This window comes from Lycorma delicatula, chromosome 3 (genome assembly GCF_047948215.1).
Source record: "Lycorma delicatula isolate Av1 chromosome 3, ASM4794821v1, whole genome shotgun sequence".
NCBI lineage: Eukaryota > Metazoa > Arthropoda > Insecta > Hemiptera > Fulgoridae > Lycorma > Lycorma delicatula.
Genome location: NC_134457.1, coordinates 165,658,783 through 165,674,327, shown reverse-complemented (window position 1 = coordinate 165,674,327; position 15,545 = coordinate 165,658,783). Strand labels below are relative to the sequence as shown.

General features: G+C 31.8%; 1 protein-coding gene across 3 annotated transcripts in view; it reads right to left on the bottom strand.

The window, feature by feature from the left end:
• The window catches only part of LOC142322167 (transmembrane protein 209), a 61,246-nt gene extending 48,672 nt beyond the window's left edge, over window positions 1-12,574 (bottom strand). The window contains exons 1-2 of one of the 3 annotated variants that reach the window (XM_075360934.1): window positions 12,523-12,574; window positions 2,355-2,492 (exon numbers count right to left, since the gene is read on the bottom strand). In XM_075360934.1, coding sequence (XP_075217049.1) covers window positions 2,355-2,492; window positions 12,523-12,527 — 143 coding nt within the window. In that variant the 5' untranslated portion in view covers window positions 12,528-12,574. Of the gene's footprint in view, window positions 1-2,354; window positions 2,493-12,156 lie in introns of those variants that run through there. The other 2 variants (XM_075360933.1, XM_075360935.1) reach the window with 2 other exon arrangements.
• Between the last annotated feature and the right edge of the window lie 2,971 nt (window positions 12,575-15,545).

Genomic DNA, 15,545 nt, shown 5'->3' with positions numbered 1-15,545 from the left:
TGCACACAAGGCAGTTCATAAGAAACTCGATTTCATCCCTTAAAAAGTGAAAGTGGTTCAAAAGTTATTGGCCAGACTGTGGAAAGTGAATTCAATGTTGTGAATGTTTTCAAAGGTTTTAAGCTGGCAATTCTGATATTTTGGGCTATGTTTTTTACACCAATGAAGCATGGTTCCAATTGTAAGTTATAAGCATGGGCAGAACTCATGTTTTATGGTCTGCCATCAACCTAAATGCCATAGTGAAATTCCTCTACATGATCAGAAGGTTGGGGGTATGGATTGCAATATCCAAAAGAATAGTCAATCCAATATTCTTTGTAGAAACAACAAATTCAGCTCACTGTCGTGAAATCATTTACCAGTTCATGGAGAGCAAACCGACATGGGAAACTGAATCATTTCTAAGGGCTTGTGGCAATCTTGTTCTCTGAACTTAAGCCCACTGGATTTTTATCCAGTGAGATATGCACACAAAAATATTTATTAAGGGAACCCCAGGAGCTTCCAGGAACTTTAAACTGCTATTCATTATTTCACCAGGAACATTCTGTGTGAAAAACTCGCAAGTTCTAGAACAAGAAGAAAGGCAGGTATGTCTGGATGTTCACTGGGACCATTTCCATAACTACTATAAGGTAAATCGATGTTATGTATTGTTGTACTAGTCAATGCAGATGTTTAGTTACAGTATTAGTTTAGTTTTAGTAATAGTTATCAGTTAGTTTGGTTATAGTTAATATCAGTTTTAATGATTAACTTTCATTGAATACATTACTGGAGTAATACATTTTCATAATATGACACAACATAAGAAAAAGGAAACCAACAACCTCTTTAAAAAAAAAAGGGGGGGGAAGGCAATAACTTCAGAAGAAAAATAAGTCAGAAAACTTAATGAATCATGACTGAATATAAATGATAAACTGCAAAATATAATTTATTATTTTTACCATTACTATATATAATATTACAAAAACTGAAAAAAGTACTTTAAAGAAAATATTTCATTGATGCTATCAAAGAAAATAAGAACTCATGAAAGTCTCACATTGAAATAAAAATAAATTTTAACATGTATTAACAATGAACAGTCTCTAAATCAAGCAACTATATCTCCAAATGGATTATCAAGATGGTAAAACACATTTTAGATCAGTCAAATATTACATAAGAATACTAGAAGTAACTATAAATACTCATATTTCAGCCACTGAAGATTGTCCTAACCTTGGCTGAGTAACAGAGGAAAATGAATACTCAATTTTTTTTTACATTCAATGATAATGAAACGGGTCTTCAAATCATAGTTTAAAATACACAGCCAAAGAAGGTAACAACACTTTTTAAAACCATAAAAGAAAACCAAATGGAGATGAAGTAAACTAAAAATATGGTAAATTATCAGGCTGAATATGAGGCTAAGATTTAAAAAAAAAAATCAAATTATCCAACAAATCGAAATTACTAATAATTACACAATTATTCAATAAATAAATTAATTTTCAACAAATCTGAAAAAAACGTGATAGTAAAATGGAGATATGGTGAAATGTTGATTTTAGTTTATAAAATTACAGGTTAAATCAACAAAAACAGGTACTGAGGAGATAAATTACTGGTTACAAACAACAAAGAATGATTAGTAGAGTTTAAGTTCCAACAAGAACATAGAAATAGACCTATCAATTAACACAACAGCAGAAATTAAAAAAATTAAACTATAAGAAAATAACAGTGAAAAGGCATGGCATCACAGGTAACATATTAGAATTAATGGCTGAATGCAAAAAAGTACAAAAATATGAAAAATAACAATGGAAAACAGTATCAACTTAGAAATACAACAAATGAAAAGTGCAAAATAAGGAGAGGAGGAGACTGCAAAATAAACTTAATAAGCAAAGAATAAATTAAGAAAAGAAAAATAAGCATAAACCTTTCAATGAAAATGGGTAAAAAAAGAAAAAAAGTTTAAATTAAAAAAATAACACTTCTTCAATTTTTCTTTAAATGTTTACTTTTTGAGATCAGCATGAAATTTAAAAACTATCTACTAACAACTTACTAACGATATTTACTTTGACTGACTTCACAAAATAAGGTTTTAAAAAACTGCGAAATCATTATTTTTTACTTCTTTTATACCAAAAGTTACTTTAAGATGCAGAGATGAAGGGGTGAAGAACTGTGGTTAGAAACTGCAATAAATATAAAGAAGCACTACAAATAGAAAGGGAAAAATTACATGAAAAAAAAACCATCACAAAGGCCAAAAAATGAAACTGGTTAAATCATATTTATACTATAATTCAATGTATATTTACATATTTATTTCAGATAAACATACTTACATATCATACAAGACTACAGAAAGTACACAGGCATTTACACAGCCCCAGAAGAGACTGTTTTTAACTTGACGTGCTGTATAATTCATATTTATTGTTTTTTCCATAACAGATGTCATAATTCCATTTGAATTTAATCGACTAAAATGAAAAAAAAAAATTATTAAAATATAAAATATAATTAAAATTCTATAAATAATAACAAAACTTACAAAAATATCTACAGCTAAACTGAACACCATTGTACAGCAAGAAACAACAATGTCATATTAAACAAGCTTTGCCAACACAGGGTATCCTTATTAGCAAAATAAATAATTAACCATTCAATCACAAAAGTTAAAATACATGTAAAAAATAACTGATGATGTAAAATGAAGGAAATATGTTGGTAAAGAAATTGTTACAGAAGAGAAAGGAATGGAGATAAGTGCATCAAACCTGCTAAACAAGTGATAAAAGTACCTTACAGTTTTAAAATCCATTATTCAGCTCTAAACAAGAGCAAAATATAGACAAGTGCTTAGTACTTGAGGTCACAAATGAGAAAAAGAAAATCAACACAAAGTTTTACACGCAACCTTCATTAAAAAAGGAAATATTTGAAATTAAACATGAAAACTACATAATAATAATTCTACACATTATTCTAGAATCTCACACTTATGTTTATCTCTATTACAAAAATAATATCCTAAATGTTTCTATAGTGGTTCCTAAAAGTTATATTATTTGAAATAATTTAAATTTCTAGTGTGTACAATGTTACTATTTTCTTATCTTTTAGTCAATATCCCATTTTTGTATATTCTTCTCCTACTTCTACTTTTTTGGTGATCCCTTTCTAGTCCTGCATCAAGAATCACTACTATGGTGAGTTTGATCATTTTCAGTAACTTCACTTTACTGATTACCTCAATAAGATCAGCCAAAACAAGATGATCGTTTTCCTCTGTTTATTTCCTCTAACTTAAGTTATTTAACTTAAATATTACCTGAATCAGGAAAGACAACTCTGTATTTGCCAATAACAATGCATGATAAACTAGTAAAAAGTAGAAAAAGAGTGGAACAGTGGTAGATTGGTCAGCCCTCTTTTGAAAACAACAATATTGTTTATTTATTCCTCACACTATAGGCCTATTTTAATTTGTCAGTATGATTTTATTCTGTCCCACAGAAATTAACAATTTTATTCTGCACAGATTTGGATAAAACAGAATTTTGATAATGCAGATTGAGGTAGAAGGGGTTTTGCTATACCTGAGAAACATACAGCCATTTCACTGCATATTCTTTGTAAAATAAAGGCTAGTAATCTGCTCAAGAATCCCAAAAATGTTGCCTCCTTTTTTGTTAAATTCAAGATCTCTTACAAGGAGATTAACGTCCCTTTGTGTTAGTAAACGTGGTTCACCAGATGAACACGAAGCTTCATAGTTTGGATCAACCCTTACGTCATCATTATCGTCTGCCAAATTTTTGTGTTGTTGATCATCATTAAATATATTTTCTGGTGGTTTAGACACAGGCAGTTAGTTTTTCACTGTGAGCCACAGGCCTCATAGCAAATGGTAAATTATGGTATGAAATAATGTGCTTTGATTTTGAACTAATGCTTACAATATTAGTCACACAAAAATAACAATCGTTGGCATGATCTTTTAATTCCCATCAAATCATTGGAATAACAACGTTCATATGCCGAGAACCCTTTGACCAACTCGTAAAGAGTCTGACACAAGCAGTACAACAAATGTGAGGGGCCCAATGTTTGTCTTGATCAGCAACTTTGCAGCTAAAATAAAGCTCATAAAACCTTTTATGAGAGGAGTAAAACTACATTTATGAAATTTAAACGTTACCTCACCACAAATGTAGCAAAAGCTCTCCGTGCGGGAGTTACACAATTTCTAGGTTTTTTGCAAAATCATACAATATACAAACACTACAAAAAATATTTACTACACGTCTTGAATTCAAAAGAATGTAAATTTAGAATACGTCATAACTAAGAAACATTTACATTGAACTATATTATATCAGCACATACACATGAAAGATGTACAAATGTCAACAGAGTGAACACTGAATACAGACTGGCTATGGCTTGAACCAGTAACTCACACATTATAATCAAAACAGAAGTTGCTTATTGTGACATCGCTGACAAAAAAGGATAATAAGTTTGTAAGATAGCCATCTTCTGACTCATTTTAGAATTGCATCATCCAGCAGTTACGACTAATTGTATTGATCAATGCCATTGCAGACCTTCTTTTGTAATAAACTAATCATTTCTGAATGCTTAATCAATAGCTTTTTATTCATTTAAATATTACAAATGCGTAATATCATGACACTGAACAGGGTGTAACTTGAAAATTAAGCGTGATAAAAAAATTCTGTTAACATTTTTGAATTCAAGGAGAAAAATAAAAATAGAAACCATTTCTAATTATCCTGGGACAAAATTTTGTAAACCAGTGTTAGCAATAATTTTCATTGGAAATCTTTGATTTGGAAAAAGCTTTAAATAATGTGACTGATGGAAATTTACTCTGGTAAATGTTAAAATCCTTTATATTTGATTACTCTAATTGTGTTCTTATAACAACACTATCATAAGGATGACCAATGGAAGAAGAAGGACTTCATTTACTATAGACTCATGATTAAGAGAAGGTTGATCATTATCACCTGCTCTATAATTTATAACTAAATGATTTGATTATTGCATGGAAAAGATAAGTACTACTTGGTATATAGCTTAATAATGAATTTTACTTAAATGATTTTATTATTGGCAGTGATAGAATTTTAAGATGGATTGCAGTATAGTATTTTTAAGTTGTCGTTACGTTCCACTTGTGCCATCGGGTGCTGCTACCTAGCGAAGGCTAGGGCTCTCTGGCAAGCTATGGTCATATGATCATCATACCATGTCCTACATCACAATATCACAAGCAATGGCCATTATGATGTAGCGACCTTCTATTCATTCGGCGTCAGAATCAGATCCATAGCGGTCGTGTTGTACAGTCAGTCCAGATGTACATATTCGGATGAACGCTTAGTTTATTAGTATACTTATACGTTATTAATTATATGTGTAATGTTATATATTAAATGTTCAATTACATGTTATCACAAAGTCAAGACAAGTAATTAAATAATTCAATAAGCAACAAGACGTTGTTCAATCTATCACCTATTTAACTACAGTTCATACTCGCTCTAAAACCTAGCGCAAAGGTTTTATGGTCCTCCACATCGTAAAAGCCATAAGAGTTGTAAAAACCCGCTACTGGTTAAACTCATTGTAAATCAACTGATTTCAAAGTGGAGAGTTATCAGGTTCAAGTCCTAATAAAGGTAGTTGCTTTTATTCAGATTTGAATACTAAATTGTGGGTGCTGGAGTTCTTTGGTGGTTGGGTTTTAATTAACCATATGAATCTTTATGGTCAGCCTCACTTACATGTCACGAACAAGGAATGCAGCTGCCTACAAGCCCCAAATCCAGAATGAATGGGCTATCTGGAGACTTCCGTAATATTCATAAGAAATAAATAAATATGTTATAAGAGTTAGTACTTTAAGATGCAGGTAGATAAGAACCCCACATTTCAGACACACATTTTGTGAGATATCAGTCAAAGCTGAAAAAACGACTGCGCCATCAGTCAATTAATGGCCAACACTGGGGTCCCTGCACATCTAAGCAGAGGATCTTGTCCCAACTGGTGCTCTTGCAAGTATTGTATGGAACACCAGTCTGATCATTTGCGCTGGAAGGGAGAGGGTCTGTGCAATTATTAGTCGAGTGCACAAGGCTGTCTCCTTTCAGGTGTGTTGCGTGCAGGTACAGGACCTAGTTGGGTGATCCCGCTGACATGGTAGTGGCCAGACTTGTGTCCCTGTATCTCCTTGTTCAAAAGAGGGATGATGATATACATGGGGTAGGGCGGATGCAAAGACATCGCTTGTCCACAAGTGGCAGAAGAGATAGGCTTAGTCAATGAAAAGCAGATAGATCTACAGACTAATCCCTGACTTTCAGATATGCTTCTATCAAAATCAGAGAGAACTGGGGCACAAGTTGACCCAACTCCTTACTAGTCACAGATATTTTAAAGCAAACTTTGTGTGCAGATGCCGAGAGCCTCTGTGTAATGTGATTATAGCAGAAGATACCACAAAGAACACAGGTGTTTATTTGTGATTGATTCCTACCACACAGGTATCGTGCTAAAAAGAATTTGGCATGCTTACTTCCAGAGAACATCAATGCTGTAGACAGAACAAAACAATCATGGCATGCAGTGTTCATGATCATCCGAACAAAGATGGCTGAAGAAGTTGATGACTGTTTTTCTTAGTTGAGTGCTTAGTTTATAATATGGCTGTGAAGAGTTGTATTGGAGAAGAGAGATTTGATTTGAGAGGGTGTGCTATTTAGGCCATTGGAATGCACTTTTAAGGTAATAAGAACAGAGAATGTTTAAGTGGGCACTAGGAGAGATGTTAATACAAACTACATAACTGGAACTGTATCTTACAGGGAAAGATAGAAAGGTAAAATAAGAAGAATGATACATAAATTCTTAAACAGGCAATTAATTTTGCAAAAATTGAAAATAAAAAATTCATACAGCAACAACTGTACTTTATGAGCTACCACAAACACATTCAAAAGAAACACAGTGCATGTAATATTAAGTCATACAATGGAAAAGTCAACGATTTTTGTATTTCAGTAACGAGATAAGATAATATGCCATTCCGGTAGTTCTGAGTAATTACTTGATCAACTTGGATTATTCTCATACTTTAATATACCAAAGTAGATATGCTAAGAATCAGGAAAATAAATTATTTAAATATCACAAAGCAGGTTTGGACAGCGAATGATCTATGCAAAATAAAAGTTTGTGGCATTCTATTAATACTCTGGTCAATTAGTTATCAAGACCTGTTCAGATGCTAATCCATTATTTGCCAAGGTTAAAGTTTTAAGTAAATAAGAATAAACCATAAACTATCCTAAACAGAGTCAGATGTTGAAGATGACTGATTGTGCACTTCATAAGGTGATTATCCAACAAACACATAACTAATAACTGTGATGTAGTCACCCTCTCTGTAGCAACTATATTTCTGTTTAAATATAAATTCAGCCACTTTTCCTACAAGACAGTGTTAAGCATTGCTACAACTTGGTAATTTATCCTTAATCTTTTTTCACAAAAGTCTAACCTCTCTCTACAGAACAAATCAGCATCTAAACAAGTCTCTATAACTGACAAAATTGATATTAATTGTCTAAAATACTAACAATACGGCACAGGCTTTAACCTTGCACGGGTCACCAGCTGTCCAAAACTGCTTTCAACATTTAGATCTTGTATCTTTCTGATCCTAGGCATATATACTATGATACATTAAAGCATGAAAAAAATTTAAGTTGTCAAGTAATTGCTCAGAATATCATATTGTCATTACAGAGAGACCATACCACATGTTCAGTAATGAGTACGACAGAAACACCTTATGAAGGGCACTGTCAGTCACCTTCAATGCATTTACAACTCCTAATTTATGCTGTTCTTCACTATTTGTCTGTAACATAATCACATGTCAGTATGAAACAATTTTACATTGATCAAACTGCTCAATATTACTGCCATTTCAAATCAGAAGAATTCACAATCCCTTCTCACATCTTTTTATTCACAGATAATTATGACAATTTTTACAAGATTCATTAACATTAATATTCAGTTTATTTGTAATAATTTTTCCATAATCACTTTAAAATTATGTACTGCAGGCATTTACAAAATCTAAAGAACCTTTGTAAATCATGTTTTACTTCACATGAATAAGTATTAATTGTTCATTGCCAAATGTATAATATATTACAAAAAACATATGAAGGAATTTGTAATGATTACAGTAGAGACAATAGTAGTGAAGTATAACATTCGGTAATTGTTGGTTAGCGTTTCACCGATTTTATATTTTAATATCGGTACTGCCCTCCTCTATGAATCATGAGACCTTGCCGTTGGTGAGGGGGCTTGAGTGCTCAGGGATACAGAGTAGCTGGACCGAAGGTGCAACCATATCGGAGAGGTATCTGTTTGAGAGCCAGACTAAGGAATGATTCCTGAAAGAGGGCAGCAGCTCTTTCAGTAGTTGTTAGGGGCGTGAGTCAGGACGACTTAAACGGCCGTATCAACATCACTCAGTCCTCTGAGTACTGCGCAGCTGAAAGCAATGGAAAACTACAGCTGCTTTTTTTTTCCAAGAAAATGTGGCTCTGCATTTTCACATAACAATAATGGAGGCGCCTTCCTTGGTAAAATATTCCGGAGGTAAAATAGTCCCCCGTTCGGATCTCCGGGTGGGGACTACTAAGGAAGGGGTCACCAGAAAATTAAAAAATAACATTCTACGAGTCGGAGCGTGGAATGTTAGAAGCTTAAAAAAGGTTGGTAGGCTAGAAAATTTAAAAAGGGAAATGGATAGGGTGAATGTGGATATAGTAGGAATTAGTGAGGTTCGGTGGGAAGAGGAAGGCGACTTTTGGTCAGGTGATTTTAGAGTAATTAACTCAGCGTCAAATAATGGGCAGGCAGGAGTAGGTTTCGTGATGAACAAGAAGATAGGGAGGAGAGTGGAGTATTTCAAAACGCATAGCGATAGAATCATTGTAATAAGGATAAAATCAAAACCTAAACCGACAACGATTGTTAACGTTTATATGCCTACAAGCGCCCATGATGATGATGAGGTAGAGTGTGTATACGAAGAGATTGATGAAGCAATTAAACACGTAAAAGGAGATGAAAATTTAATAATAGTTGGAGATTGGAATGCAAGCATTGGAAAAGGCAAGGAAGGAAATATAGTGGGTGAATACGGGCTGGGCAAAAGGAATGAAAGAGGGGACCGACTTATAGAGTTTTGCACGAAGTATAATTTAGTAATTGCCAACACCCAATTTAAAAATCATAATAGAAGAATATACACTTGGAAAAAGCCAGGCGATACTGGAAGGTATCAGATAGATTATATCATGGTTAAGCAAAGATTTAGAAATCAACTCGTTGACTGCAAAACTTACCCTGGAGCAGACATTGATAGCGACCATAATTTGGTGATAATGAAATGTAGATTGGGGTTTAAAAACCTGAAGAAAAGGTGTCAGATGAATCGGTGGAATTTAGAGAAGCTTGAGGAAGAGGAGGTAAAGAAGATTTTTGAGGAGGACATCGCAAGAGGTCTGAGTAAAAAAGATAAGGTAGAAAATGTAGAAGAAGAATGGGAGAATGTTAAAAAGGAAATTCTTAAATCAGCAGAAGCAAACTTAGGCGGAATAAAGAGAACCGGTAGAAAACCTTGGGTTTCAGACGATATATTGCAGCTGATGGATGAACGTAGAAAATATAAGAATGCTAGTGATGAAGAAAGTAAAAGGAACTATCGGAAATTAAGAAATGCTATAAACAGGAAGTGCAAACTGGAGAAAGAAGAATGGATTAAAGAAAAGTGTTCAGAAGTGGAAAGAGAAATGAACATTGGTAAAATAGACGGAGCATACAGGAAAGTTAAGGAAAATTTTGGGGTACATAAATTAAAATCTAATAATGTGTTAAACAAAGATGGTACACCAATATATAATACGAAAGGTAAAGTCGATAGATGGGTGGAATATATTGAAGAGTTATACGGAGGAAATGAATTAGAAAATGGTTTTATAGAGGAAGAAGAGGAAGTTGAGGAGGATGAAATGGGAGAAACAATACTGAGATCTGAATTTAAGAGAGCATTAAAAGATTTAAATGGCAGAAAAGCTCCTGGAATAGACGGAATACCTGTAGAATTACTGCGCAGTGCAGGTGAGGAAGCGATTGATAGATTATACAAACTGGTGTGTAATATTTATGAAAATGGGGAATTTCCATCAGACTTCAAAAAAAGTGTTATAGTTATGATACCAAAGAAAGCAGGGGCAGATAAATGTGAAGAATACAGAACAATTAGTTTAACTAGTCATGCATCAAAAATCTTAACTAGAATTTTATACAGAAGAATTGAGAGGAGAGTGGAAGAAGTGTTAGGAGAAGACCAATTTGGTTTCAGGAAAAGTATAGGGACAAGGGAAGCAATTTTAGGCCTCAGATTAATAGTAGAAGGAAGATTAAAGAAAAACAAACCGACATACTTGGCGTTTATAGACCTAGAAAAGGCTTTCGATAACGTAGACTGGAATAAAATGTTCAGCATTTTAAAAAAATTAGGTTTCAAATACAGAGATAGAAGAACAATTGCTAACATGTACAGGAACCAAACAGCAACAATAACAATTGAAGAACATAAGAAAGAAGCCCTAATAAGAAAGGGAGTCCGACAAGGATGTTCCCTATCGCCGTTACTTTTTAATCTTTACATGGAACTAGCAGTTAATGATGTTAAAGAACAATTTAGATTCGGAGTAAAAGTACAAGGTGAAAAGATAAAGATGCTACGATTTGCTGATGATATAGTAATTCTAGCCGAGAGTAAAAAGGATTTAGAAGAAACAATGAACGGCATAGATGAAGTCCTACGCAAAAACTATCGCATGAAAATAAACAAGAACAAAACAAAAGTAATGAAATGTAGTAGAAATAACAAAGATGGACCACTGAATGTGAAAATAGGAGGAGAAAAGATTATGGAGGTAGAAGAATTTTGTTATTTGGGAAGTAAAATTACTAAAGATGGACGAAGCAGGAGCGATATAAAATGCCGAATAGCACAAGCTAAACGAGCCTTCAGTAAGAAATATAATTTGTTTACATCAAAAATGAATTTAAATGTCAGGAAAAGATTTTTGAAAGTGTATGTTTGGAGTGTCGCTTTATATGGAAGTGAAACTTGGACAATCGGAGTATCTGAGAAGAAAAGATTAGAAGCTTTTGAAATGTGGTGCTATAGGAGAATGTTAAAAATCAGATGGGTGGATAAAGTGACAAATGAAGAGGTATTGCGGCAAATAGATGAAGAAAGTAGCATTTGGAAAAATATAGTTAAAAGAAGAAACAGACTTATAGGCCACATACTAAGGCATCCTGGAATAGTCGCTTTAATATTGGAAGGACAGGTAGAAGGGAAAAATTGTGTAGGCAGGCCACGTTTGGAGTATGTAAAACAAATTGTTGGGGATGTAGGATGTAGAGGGTATACTGAAATGAAACGACTAGCACTAGATAGGGAATCTTGGAGAGCTGCATCAAACCAGTCAAATGACTGAAGACAAAAAAAAAAAAAAAAAAATCGGTACTGCAAAAAAAAATTAACTGTAAAAGGTCTGAAAGCTTATTATTCCTCCCAAATACGGTATATAGTTTGATTTAAATGTAATTAGACGGAGTTAGATCATATCATAACCTCGATTACATGCTTCATACGACACCAACAAACCTAATTAAACAAAAAAAAAGGCACGCCTCGCTGCTAACCTCAACTAGTTAAATAATTTTAAAAAATCGAAGTTTTTAGTTATATAGGTTTGTAATGAATGTTTTTAACCAAAAAAGGGCGAAAAAATGAAAAATAGGTGGCGTCCAAAGAAACAGTAGAATAAAGTGGGACAATAACAAACATTCTTCACAAGAATTTTTTTTTCGGAAATGACAACAAAATATTTTTTCTGAAGTGGCAATATCGGTTCATATGAAAAACAGATATAATACATATAAATGCTACAGATAGATAAATATGCCGTTAAATCGTCAGATATAGATTATTCTTACCTCATGTTGAATAATGTCAATATTCACACAACACAAAAAGACAAAGATTAACCTACATACAAAACCGTTTTAAAAATACACAACTAAGAATACTCAAACAAACCGTGTCTACCTAACCACATTAAAATAATCATTAATATTAATCTGACATTAACAGTAATCAGTTATCAAACAATAAAGACAGATTTATTAAAACAAAAATTACGCATATACATGCCAAATAACCTAACAAATCAGTTTAAAAAACTAACGTAAAAATCAATAGAAAACATTGACAAGAAATAATGGTACACCAGAATTATAGCAATAATAGATAGACCGCCTACACTTTCCTTATTCCAAAATAATAACAGTGTTAATAAAAACCTCATTAATGCCGGCTAGTACTACGAAGCCGTTACTGTTGTCAGTGTTCCCGCTAATTACAGTAGTAAAAAGTGAAAAATTATGCTTCTTTTTAATAGAAAATAAATGAATCATAAATAAAATAATAAATTCAGTTATAAGATGGCTTAAATATAAATAAAAGAAATATTTGAAAACAAATAATTTCAGGCAGCACAATTTCGCATTCTACTAAAACATTAGAGAGTCCAGTTTTCAAATTAAATAAGTTATAGCAAAGAAATTAATATAAAAATAGGTTTAAATCTAGACTAGAGTATAAATAAAAAAATAATAGATTTTCAAAGTAAATTTTTTTCGAATTACTTGGTCAAATATTACACAATGTAACTAATAACAAAGGCATAGACAATTTTGAAATATCGTTATTTGATAAATAATAATTGTAAATATAATTTAATTATATTTTAATTTAATATCCTAATTAAAATATATAACTAAGTAGTGCATTTCAGTGATTAAGTATTTGGTTCATACATCTTACGTACAACCATTCATCTATATGTAGCACCATTATTAGAGTAGATAGTCATTGTTAGTGACTAAGTATTTATTTCTGTTGAACATAATCTGAAAATGCTTGGTGTGTTGTTTTATGATAGATTAAATTTTTATGTATGTAAGAGGCTTTTACCCAACACAAACTGACAGATCCTATAGAACGATTATTTTGTCAGTAAATTCCCTCCTGCTTCTTCTTACATACCAACACCAAAATAGGTTTTTATCTTTATATTTGTACTGTCCATATTCATAATAAATTCACTCTTAGATATTGGTTAGCATAATTTTTAAACATATTTTATCTACATGCCTTCATAGACTGCTTACTAAATTCTAAATTTAGATAATTGTTCATTTTTTCATAAGCAGCAAATAATTTTGTAAAGTAAATTTCAGCTTTGATGGTATATAATTTTTTTTCAAAAATGAGCACTGGCCACAAAATCCAGGAAGTAATTGATCTGTAGTAATTTAGTTGAAAAAAGGGTAGTATCTTTTGCAGTTAATAATTATTTCAAATATATACTTCTTATAATTGTTTAATTTAGTTTATCTATCAGCTTGAGTTAGCAAGGATGTAAAATGTGATGTGTTGAAATAGAAACAAGAATAAATTGGTCAGACATTGAGAAAAATATTTTATAAATTATTTGCAAACTGAATTGATGATGTATAATGCAGTATACTATTATTATTAATTTTTATTAAAAAAAAAAAAAAATACCCAGCAGAGCCTTTATTTCATTTTCATCTACTGATCTTGTCAGCAAGATTAAACATGAATGCCAACATTTAAAGTGTTACACCTACTTAAACCTTTTCTAAAATGTTAAATTTTTGCTCCTTCAACATTTTTAATGAGTTTCAGGTAAAAAAAATGAACACACGTTTTGTTGCTGGTGAATGTGAATCACATAGACTGGTATTTTAAGATTCTCATCTGTTTGTATTCACAAACATTCTTTGATCTAAAATATTATTAACCACAGTACTAACATTATCTGTTACACACTTAGAAAGAAAATATGGGTAATTTTGAAGCAGGTCTTCAAATCACAAAACAATTGGTTTTATGATCTGTGAGCAATCAAAACACAAATTTTGCAACAATGTATTTCATGTTCAAAAATTTGTGCTCCAACTCAATTTAGAAATCTCTTCAATACTTTAATGACAATCTTCATGAACTCCATTGTGAACTTTTCAAGAATTTTGTCATGCCTAACTGTGGAAGGTCAGCAGATCTTGGTTAGATTTTAAGTGGCATTTTCCCTTTATTGCAAATGTGAAACCCACTTTTAGACATGCACATTATTTAAAGCTTGCTCTTTAAAAGCATTTTGAACATCATTACTATTTAAGCAGCCATTTTCCCTAAGAGGAAACAAAATTTAATGCTGACTCTGTTCTTTATGACTATCCATCACAAAAATGGCAGAACAACTTTAGCTAGCACAAAAAAAAATGACACAGTGCCTTATAACAACAGAGCAAAGGTGCTTGGCAGTCACAAAATACTGTAAGCTTGCTAATTTAGTGGCAGAAGTCACAACTGCATTTAGATTGCATGCCAGGTACAGATTATGGCTATTTTTGAATACCCACATACTTTTCTAAAATCAGATGGATGATTTGTAACAAAAGTTTAAACCTCCTTTGACAGCAAAAATATTAAAATTTGAACTCAGTCAAAAAATTAATATTTCAATTAATGCTACTAATAAAATCTTGAGGATATACGTGTTTTTTTTTTTTTTTAATTACATGGCCTTTAATAACTAAAATAATTTGAATTATTCACATCCACTTGATTGTCAAGTATTTAAGTTATGTCATTGTGAGCTGGATCCTATGGTGATCTTCAACAGCTATAGCAACTATGGCTGAGACCAAATTTTTGTAATATTGTTTTTTACAGGGTTTTGATTAACCATTTTAAATTAAATTTGTTTTGTAAATACTTTAATCAATTATAAGCAAGAATTTTCAAGAAAATTTATATTAAAATGTTCTTTAATGTAAAATATTTTTTATGAATTTTTGTGATTGGATCTCTGAATTAGATTAAGCAAAATCAGGTTGTTTATTGCTACCAATAAAAAACCCTGAATTCCACATTACTGTTAGTTTCTTTTTTTATAGAGAATGAATTCTAGATTTTTATACTTACACTTTATATTCTTCATTTGTATTTATTAAGTCTCTAAGAAATTAATAATACTATTGTTCTTGCTTCAATACAAAGCATTAAATTGTTTTCTAAGTTGGCTAACAGATTGTACATATCAACATATGATTAAGATTAAAATATTTCAATAAACTCAATAAATCATATTTTTCATAATACTACATTTATATTGTTTACATATTATATCTTTCATTACATTTTATAATAATACTGTTAACAGTTGTAGAGAAGTAACAGTCAACCTTGACACAGGAACTGTCTTGGGATCCATAATCAATATAGGTTAGTGTAA